Source organism: Megascapheus bottae, chromosome 23 (genome assembly GCF_031878675.1).
Source record: "Megascapheus bottae isolate mThoBot1 chromosome 23, mThoBot2.hap1, whole genome shotgun sequence".
Lineage (NCBI taxonomy): Eukaryota > Metazoa > Chordata > Mammalia > Rodentia > Geomyidae > Megascapheus > Megascapheus bottae.
Window position 1 is genome coordinate 10,983,711 of NC_143531.1, and position 23,901 is coordinate 11,007,611.

General features: G+C 40.1%; 1 protein-coding gene across 1 annotated transcript in view; it reads left to right on the top strand.

Moving 5' to 3' along the window:
• Window positions 1–22,175: 22,175 nt before the first annotated feature.
• Papss1 (3'-phosphoadenosine 5'-phosphosulfate synthase 1) overlaps window positions 22,176–23,901 on the top strand; it is a 50,863-nt gene continuing 49,137 nt past the window's right edge. Inside the window, exon 1 of the mRNA XM_090356716.1 lies at window positions 22,176–22,283. Within this exon, the coding sequence (XP_090212842.1) occupies window positions 22,215–22,283 (69 nt within the window). The 5' untranslated portion in view covers window positions 22,176–22,214. The remainder of the gene's footprint in view (window positions 22,284–23,901) is intronic.

Genomic DNA, 23,901 nt, shown 5'->3' on the forward strand with positions numbered 1-23,901 from the left:
TTTTCTGGGAGTATGTAATTCATCATGTTGTACATTTCACCTGGGAAATGATTTCTTTCTTTTGCTTTCTTATAAAATATGCACAATCATGTTTCAAAGCATACAGTCCCCCCCCCAAACCAAGCAAACTCTCTGTACGCTCAGAGGAAAAGGCTATCATTTCAAGGAATAGTTTTATGAGTTCACTCATAATGAATGGCATTAAAATATTATTTATAGACCACCAAATGGGTTATATATGTTAATTACAGGTAGATTAGGTCAGAAGCAAAATACATTTTCACTTTCAGCAACGATTACAGCTCACAATCAATGCCTGCTTACAGGATGAACCTGGATGTGCTAGAGAGGCAACGGGCTAATTATTTCTGAGAACTGAGAATGGGATAAAAAAATTGCCTTGCCGAGTGTGGTAGCTCATGCCTGCAATCCTAGCTACTCAGGAGGCTGAGATTTGAAGATCAAGGTTCAAAGCCAGCCCGGGCACAAAAGGACCTGAGACTCTTATCTCCAATTAACCTCTAGAAAATAGGAAGTGGGCTTGGCTCCAGAGTAAGGTGGTTGCCTTAAGCTGAAGAGCTCAGGGACAGCACCCAGGCCTATAAAAAAATATTGCCATGAATACATGGTGTATAAAAACCCCACACATTGCATAATAGATGGATGATACACTCCAATTCTAAGGCAATTAAAGCTGATTACTTACTCTAGTAGGTGTCTTACTATCTAGTAAAACAACTTCTCTTTCTTCTGTCTTATTTGTTTCATCTTAAAAAAAATAGATGGGAAGAATAATAGTTGGGGCCAGGAGCGTGGCTTAGTGGTAGACAGCTTGCCTAGCATGCATGCAGCCCTGGGTTTGACTCTTTGGTTCTACATACACAGAAAAAGCCAGAAATGGTTCTGTGGCTCAAGTGGTAAAGCACTAGCCTTGAGAAAATTCAAGGACAATGCTCAGGCCCTGAGTTCAAGCACCAAGAATGGCAAAAAGAAAAATAGCAACTCACTTGATAGCTAGAAGTATGGATATGAAGGAAAATGGTTTAAAAGCTCCTGGCAAATGTAGACCAGCGACATAGAGATGGATCATGTGTGGCTGGAACAATAATTTCTTATCAGCTCCAGGATTGTAAATTTGGTCTTCTGACAGCATGCTCCCTTGCTCATCTCTGACTTTAGGGACTGGTTATAGCCATTGCTAGAGAGTCAAGCCATAGAATGGGAAATAAACAAAACCTGTGTGGATCAGAGCTTGAGTCCTGCTTTCTCATTGCTGATTGCTCCTAGAGGCTCACTTAGAAAATCCAAATGATTCTATGCTAGTATGCAAGGGAAATGAGCCCTTCTTAGCTATAACAAATAAATAAAGCCAAGCACATTCAGTTCTGATTACCATTTCAGATCCAAATGACATCAAATGTTTTTTGCATTGTTTTTTTTTCAAACTTATTTTGTCCCTTACAGTTGCCTTAGATATAGGAAACTTAAGGGTCCATTTAGACAAGAGTAATCTTTTCAGAAATGACCCTAAAAAGGGTTGGTTCAAGGATTTCTTAGTAGTTAGCAAGTAATTCTATATAGAAGGAAATGATGGTTTTACCTCATGAAAAGCACTGTTTTATTAGAAATGTATACAGAGCTTTTATGATTTTAATAATTTGTGCTAGCATTTTTGTGCTACAGCTATAGCAGATTAAGATGTTATTAAAAAAGGAAAATACTGGCCGAAGGCATGGTTCAAATGGTAGAGTGCCTAGCAAAAGCAAAACTATGAGTTCAAACTCCCCAAAGGCCCCACCTTAAAAAAAAGGAAAATTCTTTTATTTTTTTTCTATCTTATTCATATTTTCATACTATATAAAGTTTCACTGCTATCTCCCAGTAAATTGTGCCATCATTAAAAATAAAAACCAGTGCACATTAAAGGCAGTAAGGTGAATAACTTTTTCAATAAGCTGAGAGGTTCTAATGGCACAAAAATTCTGTCAGTAATTTTTAAAACTAAATAGTAGCTAAGCATTAGCTTGTCATATTTTTAGTTTGGATTAAAAAAATTTTTCCAATGCCCATTATCATGCCACACTCTTGGAAAATAGTGGAATGTTAAGAGGTAAGGCCTAGTGAAAGGAAGTTAGTTCACTGGGACATAGTTGGGTTACTGGGGCCCTAGCGTCTTCCTGTATGTCTCTGTTTCTTGGCTGCCAAGAAACTTGGCTGCAACTTTGTTCCACCATAAACTCCCTGTCACGATGCTGTACCACTCTATCACCAGCCCTTGACTGAACCCTCTGAAATCATGAGCCTAAATAAACATTTTCTCCTGTAATTACTTTAACCAAAGTTTCAAGTTCTTTGCCTGCTGAAGAATAATTCAGTAACTCAAACTTCACAGAGTGTCTCAGTGAATCAGTATAAATCAGTTTGATATGAAAGATGGTCACTTTCAAGTATCTGATACACATCATTTGGTGAAGGAATTCTTATAACAAATGACTTTTTGTTATTGTGTTTATATCTAGATGCATGTAAACATAAACTTGTGTATTTTCTCACTGCAGGGATTATGTTGAATTATGTTTAAGTCTTAAAGGATTAAAAAAATTCTTTTAACTTCATGGAAAACATAATCTTGTGATTTCTAGCCTAGTTAATTTGAATACCTGAGTCTGTATTTCCTGCAAGGATCTGTGCTTGGGCCACACTGGTCATGAGGATAGAATATCCTAGACAATGGAGAAGAAGCAAATTCTCCATACTCCCAGTTGTTATTGAATCACCATCTCCATTCTGCTGAATGTTAGCAGTATACCCTCTTGAACTCATAAGTAAGTACAGAATACAACATGCTAGAAATTAAGTGCAAAGGAGAAAATAATGCAGGTACTGGGTCATTGTAGGAAACAAACTGTAAACAAATAGCAAAGACAAGGAGATGGAAGCAGCGGGGAGAATCTCCTGTATTCTGAATACATCCATGCTGAGCTGAGGGCAGAGTCAAAAGGATTTGCTGAGGAACTGGATGTGTGATACAAAGGATTAAAAAAGAAGCAAGGATGACTCCAAGAATTTGGGCACGAGGAACTTAAAAAATGAGAGGTTGTTAAGTTAGATTAGGGATTTAGATTTAGGAAGACAGGATGAGAGAGTACGAGTATTTCTGTTTTGGATGTGTCAACAATGCAATCTAACAAGAATGGCACTATACAAATTCTAAGATATAGGGTGTGTGTGTGTGTGTGTGTGTGTGTGTGTGTGTGTGTGTGTGTGTGTGTGTTAAGTATTTAAAACACATAATTTGGAATTAACTCTGTTACCACCCTTGGTTTAGAAAAGGGTTTGTTTTGGAATGAACATAATCTAAATATAACTTACAGATCCAGATATGGTGCTGATTTCTTAGCTTTTTTGTCCTGAGAACTATTTAGAGGGGAAATTGAGACAGTGAGACATGATGTATTTGGAGAACCTTTCTTATGATTCTGCCATATTTAATTCTCTTGACTTTTAAAGGCCAAGACAAATTCTAATAGTTCTGCTTTACGGAAATGATCAGGGAAAAGCCATGAATTTGTGATGCAGCTTTCAAATTCTGTTTTGGTGCCCAGATAGTTTAGAATAGACATATTCACAAGCCAGTAACTAAATATAAAGGAAACCTCCTTTAAGGGTGTTAGACAAAGGCGATTTGCTGTCATTCATTTCCTCTCCTATCCTATTATCTTAACGTGAAGATCACAAAGCTGGGCACAGTGGCTCATACCTCTAATCCTAACTGCTGGAGAGGCTGAGATCTGAGGATCATTGCTTGAAGCCCAGAAGAGTCCAAGAGACTCTTATCTCCAATAAATTACCAAAAAGCCTGAAGTGAAGAGCTTAAGTGGTAGAGTGCTAGCCTTAAGCAAAAAGAAGCTCAGGGACAATGTCTTGGCTGAGTTCAAGCTCCAGGACTAGTGCCAGAAACAAAAACAAAAACCATAAGGGTCTGTGTCACCCTTTAACCATACAGTGGTGATTTTCTTTCCTCTCCAAATGTTCTCTTTTAAGTAAATAATGTTTGTTATGGTCTGATGTTCAGCAGGATCTAAGATGCTATTAAGTATTCTTTAGAAATCCCAGAAAATGCAAAAACTGTGACATGAAAACAGAGTAAAGCTACAGCTGCAAATCTGACTCTATAAAATACATTTTAAACAGGATATGTAATCTTGAATAGGAGCCGTAACTTCAGATTTGGTAGAAACAGAAAAGTTTTAATTCAACATAAAATTACTCTGAAAAAGTAGATTACAAAATTTCTTAATTTTCTAAGAATGACAGAGTTTAAATGACATCAAAATCAGTACTCCTGAGCATTTATTTATAAACTCTATAAACCTCTATAGAAAATAGGTTGCTATAGGATAGCTTCTTAACTAGAAGCTAAGGTGGATCTAACTTGAGAAGAAATAAAATGAGACCATATATTCTTTAAAAAAAAAGGTATGGGCATTAGTGACAAATACTCCAGGTATATTAAGTAATATGTAATTTATATAGGATAAAGAAAGAAGTGGACTGAGGAAGCCGTACTTTTGAAGCCATACTTTTCAAGCCAATCTGAGCTACAAAGCAAGACTCCTGTCTTTTTCAAAACAGAGAAAGGACACTGAATCTTGCTGTTGAAATCCAGTTGCAAATGTGGGAAGAAGCAGTAGATAAACTACTACCAACTATTTTCTTAGTTTATTAAGATTATTACTATTAATTATTAAGTAGTTACACAAAGGGATTACAATTCCATAAGCCAAGTTATGACTAGAAATGCTTCTTGGTCAATATCACTCCTCAGAATTTATTCTTAGAGCTGAGGAGGAGGAATGGGCTATACCGAGAAAATGATAATTCTTTCTATTAGAGGTTTTCTACAGACTAGCCTAGAAATCACCTACCATCCTGGGCAGTGTTGTGTTCAATGGATACAAGCTTACTAACCATGAGGGATGTTGTTGAATGTTGGGTGATTTGATCTTAAGATCTCTACAGTTTCTATGATTTCCTTGTTAAATGAAATTTTGCATAATGTAGTTATGCAGATGTTTCCCTTTGTTCAACTGGCTTGATTTAGAAATATAACGGATAGAAGATTTTAGGGAGTAAGGCAAATTATTTTCATACCCCTGTAAACCAATTATTTCGGTATCAGGGCAATCCCTGAGCTTTTGTGAAAGTGCCCCGCTAGGGGTGGAAATCTCCAAATAGATCCCAGCAAGAACATCAAGTTTTTAATTGGCTTACTCTACAGAGAATTTTCACTTGCCTTAGGAGTATACTTTCATTTGCAAAGTTGATTATGGACTGTTAATATTCTTTAAAGATCACATACCAAGGTAAATACAATCACATTGAATTTCTGGTTGAGGAGGCTGGAAAGTTTTTCATCTTTAAGCATTTTTAGTTGTTCAAAGCCATAGCATAATTTGTGCCTCTGCACCACGGAAGCAGCCTCTTCTGTCATAAAGTACCAACTTAAGCTGTTTCCTTAACATGTTCCTCACTGGTTTTTTTTTTCAGTGTTTGTGATTTCCATCTCCTTCATGTTGTAGGATGTCTTTTCATGTATTCACAGTGATGTAATGGATGTTGCCATGCTCAAGATTTTTCATTCCAAATCAAGCTATGAATCAATTTGAAAAGGATTTTAATCCTCTGTATTGAACGCTCTAGATAATACAGCCATCAATCCTTATTTCTTACTAGTAAATATTTTAGTTAGTATTGCCTTTTATTTCTGTTTTTAATCATCAAGCTTGTTTTTTTTTATCCCCAAGCTTGTTTTTCCTGGTTGCTTCACCAGAAATATATGTTGGTATATGTTAGAAATAAAGGAAGGCTTGCAAATGATCTGTGGATGATCTCACCTAATTTCAAATGTGTTGTTTTTGTAGATAAATATGGGCTGTGGTTATCCACACCTGTAATGCTGGCACTTGGGAGGATAAGACAGAAGGAGCTCAGTTTCACAGCCAGTGTAGGCTATATAGTGAGTTTTGTATCAAGTGAGCTATACAATGAGACCTGATCTTTAAAAAGTTGAGAGTGGGCATTAAAAAGTATTATTTTTTTGTGGAATTTGATTTGCAAATACATTATGAAGTGCTAATTTTCATATATGTTTGTATCTTTAGAGCCTAGCCCCTTGCCTGGACCTGTACAAAGGTCTTTAGTAAAGGTTGCTGTTGCTAAGGCAACATGCTTCCTTTGCTTACAAATCTGCTCAGATATTTATAGAGCAAGATGTAGGCCTGTGAGTGTTGGCCTTGGCTGTGCAGATAAGAGTCTCACATACTTTAGTCCCGGGGCTGGCTTTGAACCGAAATCCTCAGATCTCAGCCTCCTGAGTAGCTAGGATTATGGGCGAGAGCCACCGTGCCCAGCAATCTTTCTGATTTAAAAGAAAGAAAGACAGAAAGAAAGAAAGACAGACAGACAGACAGACAGACAGACAGACAGACAGAAAGAAAGAAAGAAAGAAAGAAAGAAAGAAAGAAAGAGTCAGTGCTCATGCCCCACCAAGAGAAAATTCAACCAGAATATCAAGGGGATGCCCAGACATGTTTGGCTACTTTTAAAGTAATTCTAATATGTGGCAAGGCTGAGAATCAATCCAATAAGTGAAATGTTTTAGGAACGCAACATTGATTGTTCTTTCTCATTTAGTGATCAGTATAATCATCAAATAACCCGAGTTTATTATGCAACTAAATATAGGCATTTGTTAAAGTCAACTTTTTAAAGTCAAGAATGAATGAGTACCTCCATTCATCTTCCTCTACTGTAAGCACATATGAGAATTCAGTTGGAGAAAGATAGAGGGGGAGCAAATAGGGTTTTACTGCCTTAGCCTTTGCCCTTCCCCTTGGGTTTATTATGACCTTTCCCTTTGGCCACTAGTCCAGCAAATTAGCTCTGGAAATGGGATCAGTAAGTACATGAGCACTGTTTGTGAGGGCCTAGCTTACAAATGCTATTTGTGATCAAATAGTGACTTTGGGACTTGAAAAATGTCAATGAGAGAGTAGAGTTAAAATTTAAAAGCTATTTAAAGTTTTTTGGTTTTTTGCCCTTCAAAGGCAAAGCAAAGTCAAATTAAGGGCTTTAAAATCATAGCTCTCAGCATGATGTTTTCAGAAAGCCTTTTTTTTTTTGGTGAGTTAGTAGTAGAGTTTAACCTAAGATTAAAAAGACTGCCTTCTAATCTTTTTTCTTCTATACTTCTGGCCTACTTTTATAAGTGAAGGGTAGAAAGTACCAGAATTAAAGGGCTTTCTGTTGTCTTTTTGTAGCAAAACACTAGTTTTCCTTCCAGAGTAAACAAAAGAGCCACAAAACTTTGATTCTTCTTGTCAAGTAAATAAGGTGAATAATTAGAATGGTTTTAGAAAGAGCTTTCCCCCATAGAATATAAAAAGGAAGCACATATTTAATGAGTAGAAATACTTTATCTCTGGAGCACAGAATTTAGGGGAAATGTTTATTTTATGGGAAGGAATATTACTGAGAAATCATGGTACAAAAGTCACTTCAAATTATTAACAAGTACTACATTTGCCAGGTCCAAAGTAAGGATAAAACTGGTTTTATTAAGAGAAAAATCTAGCCATTCAAGCTAGATTATTTGGATCACCTAGTTCATTTGAACTGAATTTTGTTAAATAAGCAAAGTACTAATAATATTGAATTTATTATTTATTATTATCAATACTAATTATTTTTGCCAGTCCTTGGCTTGGGCTCAGGGCATGAGCACTGTCTTTGGGCTTTTTTTCTCAAGGCTAGGGCTCTACCACTTGAGCTACAGCACTACTTCTGGCTTTTTTCTATGTATGTGGCACTAAGGAATTGAACCCGTATCTTCATGCATGCTAGGTAAGCACTTTACCACTAGGTTAAACTCCCGGCCCCACTAATTTTATTTTCTATTCCATGACAATATTGCAATTCCAATTAGTGGATGTGATGATAATTTTAGTGAGTATGATTATAATTTTATTACTCAGTCTATAGTCAATTCCATAATTTATTTTTTTTTTCATTTTTAAGTGGAATAACAGTTATTAGTTCTTGTTAAGATTATAAAACTGGGGTCAGGAGTTTGGCCTAGTGGTAGAGTGCTTGTCTAGCATGTACAAAGGCCTGGGTTTGATTCCTTGGTACTACATACATAAAAAAAAAGCCAGAAGTGGTGCTGTGGCTCACGTAGTAGAGCTCTAGCCTTGAGAAAGCCCAAGGACTATGCTCAGGCCCTGAGTTTAACCTCCGGGACTGGCAAAAACAACAAACAAACAAAGATTATAAAACTTTTTTTTGGCTGTACTCAGGATTTAAACTCATGGCCTCATGTTTATTAGGCATTTGATTCCCTACAACTCTAAGATTACAAAACTTGCAAGTTAACAAATTTAACTAGTCACTTATTGGGTGACTACATATGCAAGCTACATTGGAGCTATATATGGAAGATTCTTGGTCATCACAACTCTGAAAGCTATGCTTTCAATAAATTGCTTTGTTTTCCTCATACTTTTTTTGGTTAAGTTAATTTATTGCTATTATAGGGGTGGTGTATAGAGATATTACAATGACAGGGTCAGGTAATGAGTCCATTTCCTTTTGTGCAGTGCCTTCTGTTCCCTCACTCTCTCCCAGTCCCTCTCTCAGGTCTCTGCCCCTGCGTTGTATAGTTCACTCCCATCAGTGTCCAGTGAACACTGTTGCACTTGCCCCCTTGAGTTCTGCACCCTCCCCCTCATCCTTCTGAACCCTTATACTTTTCAATGTTGCTGTGTAAACAAAAGGAAGTTAGTCCTGAAAAGTTCTGGGAAGTTCACCACAAACCCATGTCTGTGATTTACCACTTCAGGTGTTGAGATTGTGTTGAGATGTATGTCAAATGCATAAGATAACACACTTAATAAAAGAGCAATGAAGTTTCCTGCAATGTCAAATGCAGGAAACTCAGAGAGGAACTCATGGGAGGTCTTACTGGCTTTCTATTCCTGTGTATATATTTTCTGTTACTCTTTTATCTTTTGTGTTTCCTTTTTTTTTTTTTGCCAGTTCTGGAGCATGAACTCAGGTCCTGGGCACTGTCCTTGAACACTTTTTGCTCAGGGCTAGCACTCTGCCACTTCAGCAACAGCATCACTTCTGGCTCTGTGTATGGTACTGAGGAATCAAACCCAGGGATTCATGCATGATAGGTGAGCATTCTACCACTAGGCTACGCTCCTAGTCCCTACCTTTTTTGTTTCCTATCACCTCTTTTCCTATACTTTTTTCCCTTTGCCCTTCCCTCTCTCCCTAATTCCTCCTTCCATTTTCCTTTCTCTTTCCCTCTCTCCCTTCTTCTATAGAATACATAGTGTATGCTTTCTGCCTGTGCAGATGTGAGCAAGATCCTTTATTTATTTATTTATTTATTTATTTATTTATTTATTTTTGCTGGTACTAGGGCTTGAAATCAGGGCCTGGTGCTCTCAGCAATCCCTTAGCTTTTTCATTCAAACATGATGCTCTACTTAGGACACACCTTGACTTCCCAACACTTGATTTGTATTATGCAAATATACTCTCAGTAACATGATAGAACTAATAGTTGAAGAATATTAAATTCCGGGCTGAGAAGGTAGGTTAGTGGTAGAGTGCTTACCTAGCATGCATGAAACTCTGGGTTTGATTGCTCAGTAACATATAAACAGAAGAAGCTGGAAGCGGTGTTGTGGCTCAAGTGGTTGAGTGCTAGCCTTGAGCAAAAGAAGCTCGGGGACAGTACCCAGGCACTGAGTTCAAGCTGCAGGACTGGCAAACAAAACAAAACAAAACAAAAAACCTTGTTGAGTTCATAGGCCAAATGAATAATTCAATAGTTATTCAGTCATCTGAAAAAGCTGCAGAGCATGGAAGTGTGGATGAGGGAGGCTTCTGTTGGGAGAGAAGAGGTGAAAAGTGTGGAATTAAAATGTCACAGTTGAGCTCCAGAACTTACTCAACCACTAAACACTATAGAAATTCTTCAATTGCAGAGAAGGGAGCAAAGTAAACAGCGTGGTTGGTTTATGTTGTCCATAAAAATATTTTCTTTGCCTTTTATGTAAATATAATTGTGATAGCTTTTAATTATAGAGCTATTGGAAGCTATTTTGCTAAGGTTGAGTTCATATTTTTCTTTTTTGATGTGGTATCCAGTTTTGCTTGTATTTTGTTCCAGATTTTGCCTATAGGATGGGAGGGTGTCTTGGCTGTAAACTAGATTGATCAAGTAAACCTAAATGAATAGCTTTCGAATGGGTTTGGCAAAGGATACATATACAGCGAAGACAGATTTCAAGTCTAAGCATGAGTGTTCCCATAGGAGAAGATGGTTAATATTGCATAACTAGCATTTCCTTAGCAACTTTGAGATGAATGAAGGATTCTTGCAATTTGAGAATTGATTTGTAATCTATAGTGAAAGACATCTCAAAGCTCATATTTCAGATTCTAAAGGGGGAAGCTTCTAAAGGTGTGTGTGTCTGTGTGTGTTCACATGCATGTGTATATGTGGCTCACCACTTCATAATTTGACTTGGAGTAAGGAAATAACAATAACAATAATAATTATTATATAATATTACTGCTTATTGGTACTAGGAACCAGGATGTCTGCTAGGCAAAGCTATGAAATTTAAGAGCCAGGCACTGGTGGCTCATGCCTGTAATCCTAGCTACTCAGCAGTCTGAGATCTGAGGGTCACAGTTCAAAGCCAGCCAAGGCAGAAAAAGTTCATGAGACTCTGATCTCCAATTAATCACCAGAAAACTGAAGTGGCACTGTGACTAAAAGTGGTAGAGTGCTAGCTTTAAGCAAAAAAGCTCAGGGAGAGTGTCCAGGCCCTGAGTTAAAGCTCTATGACCACCCAAAAAGAAGAAAAGGAAGAAAGGAGGAGGAGGAGGAGGAGGAGGAGGAGGAGGAGGAGGAGGAGGAGGAGGAGGAGCAGGGATTTTATAAAAGACTAGGAAATGGTTGATGACATTCCCAGACTTGAGCACATCTGGCAAGTGAAATTGGAGAATATAAAGTAGCTAATGTCCCTTGTTTCCGCTGTGAAGGGCCTGTTCCCCAAACAGCTGCCAGGGCACCATCAGCTGGCATTTCCAGGGTAAGATGCCCCTCTGGCTGCAGGAGTCCTGGGAGGATGAGGTTAAGGTGGACTTCTCGGGAGGAAGGATCTCCTCCATAGTAGATGAAGCTTGAGTGAATGGAAACTTGAGTGACTGGAGACCTGTTGTGTTGAAAAGACTGTGAGAGAGGAGGAAACACTGTGATGTCCTCTGCTGTGCTCCCATAGGGCCCATCTGTAATCTGCTGCAGGATGTAGATTTTTACAAGGCCATAGAACTTGAGACTGAAGCCATTTGAAAGACTTAATTTGAGGTCTTTATATACACACATATATCTATGTATATACATAGTATACACATACATACATAGTATGTACACACATATACATCTATAGTATACACTTGTAAGCCTAGTTTATAATATATGTGTATATGTATACATATACTTGTAAGATAAAGTTTATGTTAGGCATAGTAAAAAACTAGCAACAATAACAATATAGTTGATATAGGAAGAGTCATGTAAAATGTATGAATTTGTTCATTTCTGTTTCTATGGAATGTTTTCAAAATACAGTTGGGCTCAGGTGCCTGGAGCTGCAGAGCATGGAAGTGTGGATGAGGGAGGCTTCTGTCCTGGTTCGTAAGTTAGCCTGCTGCAGCTCTATGGAGGCTGGAAGAAAACACCAGATTCCTCACGGTAGGTGCCGAAGGTCATCATTACTAATTACAAATGCACTTACATGTGTGTCAGCACACTTGTGCCTGTACCTATCCCAGGCCCCAGATGTCATGGGAGGACGCAGGAGGCCCCAGGGAGCCCTACAGCAGTCATGGGGGAAGATCTTGAGGCTTGGGGTTGCATTGTTCTGTATGAAGCAGGAAGCAAGCCTGTGTCCGGAGGAGTTCAGTCACCAAACAAGCTTAATTTTTCCATTTCCAGCTGAACAATCCATCTTCCCTATGGGCATAGGGAAGGCGGTGGGGGGCAGGGGGGAAACAAGTGGAGGAAAACTGGTCCAGGACTTGCAATTTGGGCAGTGTGGGAATTTGAGTGTGGGAACACAAGGATGCTCACAGTGAACTGCCTCTCAAGATCCCAGAAAAGTGAATTCTACAGATAGCGGGGTATCTAGCTTCCAAACAGGGACCTTCATTGTGCTAATGAAAAAAGTGCATTGAAAACGTGTGATGTGGGAGTAGGGGGAAGGGAAATGGGGACCAAGACATGTGAAAGGGTATCAATGTATGTGAATTAATGCACCTTCTATCTGGCAAATATCATGTAACCCTTCTATTAATTACAATAAAAATATATGAAAAAAAAGAAAACATGTGATGTTGAAAAAGGTAGGATGATTGATATTCTGAAGTGTCACACTGAGAAGTGAGAGCAGGCACAGACTCAGTGAGACCTCCAGTCAGCCTGGGTGGATGATGGGTCAGGTTTCTGGCTTCGTGTACACACACAGCCACCAACAAGAATAAAACTATCACCCAGGGAAAGGGAACACTGGGGAAGAATTGGGAAAATCCCCCAAAAGTACATCCTGGAACAACAAAGATTTCTGTAGGCATTAAGAATAAGAAGGAAAGGGCAGATTTAATAGCCTATCTTTAAAAACTTCTATTTATTACAACTGCATGTACCATGGCTTTTGATAGGTAATGTAATGTAATTGAGCTCATATAACAGAATTCAATTCATAGAGAGCCATCACAATATTTCTGTTGGAACAAATTGGGTGTGCTGTTGCACAGCTATAATTCCAGATACCTGGTAAGCACAATAGGAGTCTCACAGTCTAAAGACAGCACACAAAAAGTACTGAAACTTCATCTGAAAAATCACAGAAGCAAAAGGGCTGGGAGTGTGTCTGAGGTGGTAAGAGCACAAGGCCGTAAGTTCACACTCAAGTATTGTCAAACAAGAAAACAAAAAACAAGGAAATATTTTTGTTGGATAGTCCTAATTTGAGTAAAATTGGCTTGTAATTAAGTGAATATGACCTTTTGACTTGATAGTTATTCCAGTTCAGTAAATACTGTCACATTTCCCTTCTCTATAGCTATGATTGCACTTTATTGGTTATGTTCAACCTTTTCATGAAGGCTGTGAGTGCCTTCCCAACACTGTTGGAGATGGGTGTTATATTTACAAACTGGTTTTGTGAATATGTTTAAATACTGGAAAAACCCTGTCTTGGAACCAAATAGGAAACGCTGAGATTTGGGTTTGCATTCACTGTAAAATGGGATATTTTACTCAGAAGTCTCTTTAGTGTGGCTTATGTTGAATATCAGGTAAATGATATCTAACACTTTTCATCAATCTTTAGTTAAAAAAATTGTTTTAGCTGGGAATAGTGGCTCCAACCTGTAACCCAGATACTCAAGGGGTTAGAGATGATGGCTTGAGTCCAGCCTGGGTAAAACGTTCAAGAGACCATATGTCAACTAATAAGTTCCCTACTTGCTTGATAAGTACTCTACTACTTGAGCAATGGCTCTAGTCCTTTTATTCATTTGTTTTTGCCTTTAACTATTTTTTATCTTGCAATTTTTGCTTGGGTTGGCCTTGGGGCCTCATTTATTTACAAGTGTGGATCACCAATATTTGTTGTTGTTTAGATAGTCTTACTAACTTTTTGCCTGGCAGGCCCATGAACCTTGATCCTCCCCATCTTTGCCTCCCAAGTTGCTGGGATTATAGTCAAGAGAAGCACATTCAGCCATTTTTGGGGGTACTGAGATTTGACTTCAAAGTCTTAAATACTCTATCACTTGAACCATGCTCTAGCTTAATTTTTTTTTTATTTTAACAGGGAGGCTCACATTATCCTTGCACTGTTTCTGCTGCGGGTTGATCCACTCCAGGAAGTTATTTTCTGTGTCCACCTATCAGTACCTCCAGCTTTGGGGCAGTAGTTTGGTTCGTGACTGGGTATGGTGGTACACATGTGTAATCTCAGCACTCAGGAGGCCGAGGCAGGAGAACCTTGAGTTCCAGTCCACCCTAGAGGACATAAGAAGATACTGTCTCAGAAAAATAAGACACAAAACAAGAGGATTTTTTATTTGGTCTTTTATTCGACGTTTTAATTTGTTGTTAGGAGAGAATAGCAGCTAGCTAAATTATGGATAAAAAAAATCTAGGTTTCCTCTCATTACCTTTAGCACTTCTTTCTCATATTTCATGGAATGGGCTTTTAGTTGTACATGTTTTCAAATCAATGCATTTCTGTCACTATTAGAACAGTGTGTTCTGATATATTGCTGCCATTACTTATTAAATTCAATTCCAGTGTCTCTTTTCGGTTAGGATAATTTTTGTATAGAAATTTTAGCTGGCGAGACATACTCATATTCAAATGTGAGTACAAAAATCACATTAAAAGGCTCAGTTATTTTGAGCCATTTGTTGTCTTGTGCTATTTCTGTGAACATTCAATTTAATATAAAAATGCCTTACCAATAAGGTCAGATAAGACTATTATTATGAGTGGCTGGAAACAAAGCTCTCTTTCTCTCTCTTTCTGTTTTTTTCTTTCTTTCTCTTATTTCTAGGATAAAACATCTGGCACAATTGAGATATATCTAGACTATTTTCTAACAAGCAGATTTGGATTATGTTAACAGGAGAGGAAAAATAACTGCTCAGAAGTTTCAATGCACCATTAAAACTAGGTGAGAGATTGGATGCTGCCTGTAATCCTAGATGTTCAGCAGGCTGAGATCTGATGATTGTAGTTCAAAGCCAGCCTGGGCAGGAAAGTCTATGAGACTCTTATCTCCAACTAACCATCAGAAAACTTGAAGTGGTGCTGTAGCCCAAAGTAGTGGTAGAGCACTATCCTCCAGCTAAGAGAGAGTGCCCAGTCCAGTCTCTCAGTTCAAGCCCCAAGATTAACAACAAAAACCTCAAACCCACTCAAGCATAGAAATTCAGCATATGTTCATTAAAGGTTTTAAAATTATGTTTAGCTGTCAATATATAATATAAAACAAATTTATAATGCACCAGAGTATCTAATATAAAACGAGTCTTCTCTGTTTGTTCTCTTAGCCACTAGTTTTTTACGCATTTTTCCAGAGATATGCTATGAATATTCTTTTTTTGTTGTTTGTCATGGGGCTTGAACTCAGTCCTGGGAGCTGTCACTGAGCTACTGTGCTCAAGGCTAGCTCTCTTGGAGCCACTTTGCGCCACAGCTCCACTTCTATTTTTTTGAGTGGTTAATTGGAGATAAGAGTCTCCCAGGGATTTTCCTGACCAGGGTGGCTTGGAACCATGATCCTCAGAGATCAGCTTCTTGAGTAGTTAGGATTATGGGTGTGAGCCACTAGCACCTGGTGAGTATTCTATTTTTATCAATGGTGGTAATGATTACAAATTATGGAATATATATATAATGAAACCAATTATACCATTTACACATTGTAAAATGGTAATAAATATGAGAAAATAAAAAGAAGAAAAAGAAAAGCCTACCAATAAACTATACACACGCATGTTGTTGGGACTTGCTGCTTTAAAGAGACCTTCCTTCTTTAGTAGAGAATAGCATAACAATGAGAATGGCTAACTATAGAAGCTCAATTAAATGATTATGGCACTAGAGAAATTAGTTATTATGGGGACGTTACTATATGGATTGTGTATAAAGAGCAAAAATTAAAGTACACAGGAAGTTTTACAACATGAAAGGTTCATGGCAGATCGTTAGAGTCAGAAGTTGAAGCTGTGGATGTAAAATATTGGCTGAGAAATGAGAGAGCACATGAAAAACTGAAAAGTAGTTTGTCTGTAGGGTGCAAGTAGAGATATTGTTTTCCTGTCTCAATTTCCTGGTATTATAATATTGTTCATGGAATAAGCACAGTAAAATGATAGTCTTTAAGTGATTGACAAAAATGATCAATATAAAAGTAAATTCTTATCAGATGGACAGGCTAATCTCAATCTGTACCTTGAGTTAATGTTTATCTTTTCTAACACTTGAGGCATCTGTTGTGGGGACTCAGTGCTTTAAAGAGACAGACTTTTTTTTTTTGCCAGTCCTGGGCTTGAGCTCAGGGCCTGAGGACTGTCCTGGATTTTTCTCAAGGCTAGAACTCTAGCACTTGAGCCTCAGTACCACTTCGGGCTTTTTTCTAAGTATGTGGTACCAAGGAATCGAACCCGGGTCTTCATGTATGCTAGGCAAGCACTCTACCACTAGGCCAAACTCCCGGCCCCAGGAGACAGACTTTTATTTAAAAGGGAATGCCATAATGATGAGAGATCCTTTGGAAATTATAGGTGTGATATCATTGTGATAGATTCAGTATAGTACCTAGACTTTTCTAAATATTTGTTTGTTTACAATTTCCTTTGCCTGAGAAAGTCTTAAAGGGTATCTTTCATTCAATTTATTTCTCTTCACTAAGTAGTGATTTCAAAGATAATAACATTTTTGGAATCGTGGTAAGAAATGCCTTATGGAACTGGGAGTTTGGCCTAGTGGTAGAGTGCTTGCCTATCATCCACAAAGACCTGGGTTTGAATCCTTGGTACCATATATATAGAAAAGCCAGAAGTGGTGCTGTGGCACAAGTGGTAGAGCGCTAACCCTGAGGAAGCCCAAGGACAGTGCTCAGGTCCTGAGTTCAAGCCCCAGGACTGGCAAAAAAAAAAAAGAAAAGAAAAGAAAAAAGAAATGCCTTAGAAACATCAGCTAAGAGCCTGTCACAAAACATAAATACCAGCATCACCTGGTAATGTAAGTTGAGCAGAAGGTGCTTGATACGATAGGAAAATGAGATTACATAAGCAGACTGAGAATTAGAGGAGGGAAGACCAGGCAGTGAAAGCATGCTGAATTTAGATGGCATATAATAAATTGGATGGATGGAAATCAAGAGAAATTGTGAAATCTTCAGACCAAAAATGAGAAACATCTAAGTATTGTCTTTACAGATAGACAGAGACATGGTCTTATCTAACTCCAGGGTAGGGGAAAGGAGTTATTGCAGTCTGAAAATAGAATCACATTTTACCTCAGTGCCATAAATTAATTTTAGTAAAGTTTGTTTTACTTCCCATCTTCAAATAGTATTAAGCAAATATGTTCGATTTTTTGGGGGGGTTTGTGAAATGCAATTATGGGTTAAAAATGGCTGGCCTATACAGAATATAAACCTATATATTTCTGCTTTCTCTTAATTAAAATAATGGGATATAATAGTTACATTTTTGAAAAAAATCACATGACTCTCACTGTTCTATAGTAAACAACTCATGGAGAGATAGTAGGAGACTATCTATATGTAATTAATTTCATTAGACTTGGCATCTAATTGGCTATTACCTCTTTTTTTTTTGTGGGTCATGGGGCTTGAACCTGGGCACTGTCCATGAGCTCTTCAGCTCAAGGCTACCACCCTACCCTTGAGCCAAGCCCTACTTTCTGTTTTCTAGAGGCTAACTGGAGGTAAGAGTCTCCTTTTTGTGCCCTGGCTGGCTTTGCACCTTGATCCTCAGGCTCCTGAGTAGTTGGATTACAGGCGTGAGCCTGGCTTCATTTTTTTTTTCTTTTGGTCAGTCATGGGGCTTGGACTCTGGGCCTGGGTGCTGTCCATGAGCTCTTCAGCTCAAGGCTATCACCCTACCCTTGAGCCAAGCCCTACTTTCTGTTTTCTAGAGGTTAACTGGAGGTAAGAGTCTCCTTTTTTGCGCCCCAGCTGGCTTTGAACCTTGATCCTCAGATCTCAGGCTTCTGAGTAGGTAGGATTACAGGAGTGAACCACTGTGCCTGACTTCATTTTTTTTTTTTTTGAGTTTTGTCATAGCATGAATCTGAAATGTTCTTCCAAGGTTCATATATTGAAGGTTTGATCTCCAGCTGATGAAGCAACTACATGGTGACGGAAACATAGGAACCAGGCACCTAGCTCGAGGCAACAGGTCCTTGGAGCTACTATTGAGACTATACCCTCACCTAGTTCATGCTCTCTGCTTCCTGGCTACCATGGGATAAGCAGCTTTGCTTTACCTCATTTATCCCCATCATAACGCTCTGGCTCTGTCTCGACTTAAGGCTGCAGCAAATGGGGTCAAGTCACCATAAGCAAAAATCTTCCAAGATTAAAAAAAAAAATCTCAGGTATTTTGTCACAACAACAGAAAGCGAACACAAGCATTATGGATATTTTCACTCATTATATTTCATGAAACTTGTGATATTTTTGATTAGATTACACTGGCTTTTCCAATTACTTCATGGAAGAATTACCTTGTTTAAAGAAAAAACAACTAGCCCTTTACATAAACACAGCATGTCCATATGTACTTAGTTCTGCTGTATATATTATATATATATATTTTTTTTACAAGGATAATTTTTCCTAGTTTCCTGGCTTGAACTCAAGGCCTGGGTGCTGTTCCTGGGATTTTTCTCTCAGGACTGGTGCTCTGCCACTTGAGTCACTGCTTTACTTCCGGCTTTTTGGTAGTCAGTAAGAGATAAGAATCTTTCTTGCAGGCTTGGCTTTGAACTGTGATTTCCAGATCTCAGTCTCTGGAGTAGGTAGGATTAAAGGCCTGAGCCATCAGTGCCTGACTATAAGACTTTTCTGTATAGGTATGCTTCACAATCCTTTGCTGGATTTATTTTAGAGATTTTTATTTTTGAGTTTTTAAAATAGAATAACTTTGAATTGTGAGTGTGATTATTGTATTATAGAATGCAACTAACTGTAGGATTTGTAAATTGTTTATTATCTAATTTGTGAAATAGTAAGTTTCCTGTGTTTCCTTCCACACTTTTTCTTTGGTTTATTTTTCTTGTTTTTCAGGATGAGATTAATAAAATAAATAGGCAAATCCACACAGACCTGAGAAATGTGGCTTCAGGGATTCCAGTCTATTCAGATCCAAGCTACAGTTTGGCTCCATCTGGTGGTCAGCATCTCTCCCATTAAATGTTGGTGGAAACAGTCTTGTCTCTCACTGAGTAAATCAGGAAATCATCCATGGCTCTCACAAATTCTCGGGTAGTCCCATTTGGTCCCATTTGGGAATATTGGGGTCCCATTTGGGAATATTGCATAGGAGCTTGCTGAGCAAGGGCTGATATTCCATCTTACCTCTGGGTTTTGGGCTAGTGTTATTTCTGGCTGTCCCTTTATTTTTTGTTCTATTTCATCTCCTAATCTCACAAGAACTTTCTTCCTATGATGATATAAATATGCACACACACACACACACAAACACACTATTTGAGAAAATTAAAATTCAAAAAATCAGCAAAATCTTCAGATCATAGAACATATAAAAGAGAATATCTTACTTTTAAGACTGAAACACAATAGAGTTCTTTTATGTGGTATCCCAAAAGTTTATTTGCTTTAACACTTCAAGAAATCTTTTAGCATCCAAAAGAATCAGATGTTTTTATTCCATCAGATTAGCCCAAACAAAACACAAACACCTCCATTTAAACAAGAAAACACAAATATATCTAAATAAACAAAAAGGCATTGCCTCCCACTTCGGACCTAAAGCATATATCCTAAGCAGGCCTCTTAGCACAATTTACAAATGCTGCCATCTAGTGTTCATCTTTAAAATTACTATCATAAAACTAGTGTAGACTATTTAAAAAATAAAATCTCTCTTTGAAATCAGAATCATAGACTAAGACCCTTCCTTCCTTTTCTCTACTGCTTCCTCCTTCTCTTCCTCCTTCAGGGGTTCTCAAGGCTAGAGCTCTATCATTTGAGCCACAGCACACTTTTTCTGTGTATGTGGTATTAAGGAATTGAACCCAGGTCTTGGGTACATGCTAGGCAAGCTCTCTACCACTAGGCCAAACTCCCAGCCCTTCTTCCTCCTTTTTTCTGCTCTCTATCTTTCCTCCTTTATCTTTTTGACAGGATCTTGCCACCATGTGGACCTCAAATTCAAGAGCCTCCTGCCTTACCTTCCTCAGTGCTGAGTTTACAGACATGTAGGATTGTTCTCAGCTAAGAGATAATAACTGGGCAGTGTTTTAAAAATTAAGATGTATATGTCTACATGTATGAAGATAATTAATGAGGACAGATAATGGAACAAGAAAATGACAATTATTCTGGGCAGAATACTGTATGGTAAATAAAGAATGTAAGGCTGAGGGAGAAAGTGAGGTGTCGTCATTGAAATGATAGGAAATTAGTACAATTAGCCACTGAAATGTATTGAATGAGAAATTAAGATCAACTATATTGGCTGTTCACAAAGTTTTGAAGGAATTTAGTTTTATTCAGTAATAGTTGCCACTTATCAAATGTTTAGCAAGTGACAGATATTCTATTAAAATATAAGTAACTGGATATCCTAGCCCCCAGAAAAAAGTAAGTTAAGCAGGTTAATATGAAAAGGTTCCTTGTCAAGTACTCTTTCCTCCTTATAGTGCTTAAAGAAAACCCAAACTTCCTGAGTTCTGACATTCTCCTAATGGCGTTTGCTAGTTTTCCTATTTCTGGTTGGACTAGTTATTTCAAAGTTGCTTTCGTGACTCATGAATTTGACTTGGTAGCATCAACTGTATATATTTCATCTGTAAAATAATCTTTTACCTGAGTCTTTTCCCAACTTTATATACATTTGGGGAATTCTTTTTTTTTTTTTTTAAGACAGAAAGAAAGACCAACTGAAAACTAGTAAAGTATTCCTAGAACAGTGATTGTACTATTTAGAAACCATTTCTCTCTAAGGAGGAAGCACGATTCTTAGGGACACAGCTGATGCTTGGGATCATCTTCTAAGAACATTCCTGTCAGTGGCAGAATTCAGAATCCTGTGGAAATCCAGTTGCATGTATACAGCCCTCCAGTGAAGAACGCTCTAGGACAATCTAAGTGGCCTCACTGGCATTTTAAAGTGGTGCAGTATCAAGTTCAGATTTGCATGTTAGCAGTATCCTCTGACGGTCAGAATGTGGTGGGAAGGAGGGGTTCAGCCATGAGTCAGGCAGAAGAGGGGTGTGTGTGTGGGGGGGGCGTGTAGTATGAGACAATGCCAGGTAAACAAATGGGGGCTGATGTGGTGCTAAGAGGCAGTGTCCTCAGGTCTTGGTGAGTGGTGTGTGTGTGTGTAAGGGCTAAGGTGGGGGCAGAACTACCAGCAACTGTCTTGATGACAAGATGGGGACAGGTGGGCCTCGGGTAGGGGGCTGGGTGGGAGCCCCCCCCCTCCTCCTCTGAACTGGGCGCGCAGTAGTGCTGGGTCTGGAACGTTCTCACAGGGAGGCCTCCACCTTAGGGTCCTGGATCTCCGTCCTCTGCGAGAAGCTCCAGTGGACCCAGCCCTCGGTAGACGAAGCGGGGAAGGAGGGCACCCTCAGGTGATCTCCGGTGCCGAAGTTAAAGGCTCCCAGGACTGGACTTCATTTTGGGGGTGGAAGGACCAAGTCTCTTGAGAAGAACACGGCACGTAAAGAATGAGCTCCTCGGTAAAGGAATCCTTACCTCAACCAGCCTGGGAAATGTTTAAACCTGGTCCAGGCTGACGTGAGCGGACAGCCAGGGCCTATAGGAAGCCGTCGTCTGGGTGGGTCCAGAAGAAGCTTGACGAGCAACAGCCCACGTCAGCATCTTCCTCAGCTGAACAGCTCCGCGGGCGCGTCCACGCTCCGGAGGCAGCCGAGCCCGGGAACTCACTCCGGCCCTCCGCGCATGCTCAACGCCGGGGGGGGGGGGGGGGTGGTGGCGTGCGCGCTCCCGCGGGTTCGAGGCGTTGAAGCTCCGCCCCCGGGTCCTGGCTCGGGTTGCCTTCACCCACCTACCTTCTAGATTTTCCCCTGTGGCCCGCGCGCGTGCGCGCGTCGGGCACTGGGGCCTCGCTCCCCCCGACCTGCACTCCTCCGCTTTCCTCTAACTTGAGGGGCATGCGGAAGTCAGGCCTCCTCCGCGCACGTGCGCGCGCGCGCGCTGCGATCTTGGCTCCGCCCCGCCGCAGCCTAACCCCGCCCCCGCCTCTCCCCCGGCCTCCTCCTCCGGCTACCCCGAGGGCGCGCAGAGCCCAGGCGTCCGCGCGCGCGCGCTCTGCGGTTATGGAGATTCCCGGGAGCCTGTGCAAGAAAGTCAAGCTGAGTAACTTGACTCAGAACGCGCAGAACTGGGTGAGCGAGGGCGGCTGGAGAGTTTGGGGGTCGGAAATGGAGTGTGTGGGGGATTGGACAGGAGTGTGGAGGTGGTCCTGCGTAATCCCTTGCTTTCCGCCGGCATCCTGGGCATCCTTCCGAGATCTCCCGCGGGGGTGGACACCCGGGCCGCGGCGGCGTCTCCCGGCGGGGGAGGTGGGTGGTGGCGGGGTGCGGTGGCTGGGGGAGTGTGAGTGAGTGTGTGTGTGTGTGTGTGTGTGTGTGTGTAAGGGGTGGGGGCGTCTGGATCCGGGCCCTGCCGCGCCGCCCCATCCTGGTGTGTGGGAAGGACGCCCCCTCTTTCCCTGCGCCTCGGTTCCCACGTTGGCGTCTCCGCGCCCCGCGGCCTCGGCGGGCGTGGTGGTGGGGGGGCGGCGCAGGGGTCGTGATGCTCGCAGCCGAGGCCAGGCCCTTCCTTGCGCGATCCCGCTTTTCCGGGCTCGGCCGGTGGGGTTGGGTTGGCCCAGGTTTGGGTCGACTCCATCCACGGTCTTTCCCTGGCTTGAGTTTTCAGTGGGCCAGGGAGAGGGAACCCAACAATGTGGCCATTCATGAGCGCAGACGGGCCGGCCACTGAGGTCCTTTGTGTCTCTGTTGGAAACTGGAATGTCTGACCAAAAAAAAAAAAAAAAAGCCTAGTTTTAAAGGCTCGATCGGTGGTGACAGTTAGGTGTGGGAAGATGAATGGTTTATAACGCTTGGCAGGGAGTGTCCCCTTGGGGCTTGGGGACAAGGGTTGGACCTTCGGAAGGTTGTTTCCTTTCGGAATTCTTCCTTGCTCAGAAAGCTGAGATGATAAACTCCTTGAGTGGGAGAAGGCCTTAACTTTGGCGTTTGGAAGGAGCCTGCTTTGAGGTTTCCCAGTCTAACAGAACCTTGAAGAATGCAGTAATTAGCAAATCAGCACTTGCCCACGGAGAGTCAAAGCATTAAATTAAAAAAAAAAAAAAAAAAGGAAAGCAAAAAAGGAAACAGTTTCAGGCAAATATCCTTTGAGAATTGTGTTCTTTACCAAATGTGTCGCCATGATCAAGAATTTTCACTGCCTTTCTTTCCCCTTGAGAAAAGAGGTGGGTTAGAAATTGGAAGGATCACTGGACTGCTTGCCAGGGTTCTGCTGCCAGCCGTGCCAGTCACCTAAGAGTCAGGGTAGAGTGAACAAGTAAGTCATGACGCTTTGAATCTCCCCAGATCAAGTGTGCACTGGTGTGTCCTTCATAGGAGTTTTCTTTTTTTTTTCATATATTTTTTTATTGTAATTAATAGAAGGGTTACTTATATTTTCCAGGTAGAAGGTGCATTAATTCACATACATTGATACCCTTTCCACAGGAGTTTTCTTTAAAAAAAAAAAAAAGAGCAATGCTGATCATGAACTTGAGAGTGATGAAACCCAAACTCAGTATTGTTCCTGTTACTTTGGTTAAGGAAATAAGGCTGACTAAACTGGGGGTATTTGCAGATAATTTTGTCTGCGCTATCTACAACTCATTATTTATTATTCTACCTGCTAAATTAAAATGTTATGTGGAGGACTATTGTAGACACAGAGATTAAAAAATGTAAGGTGTGGTGTGTGCTTTCTTGTTGCCCAAGG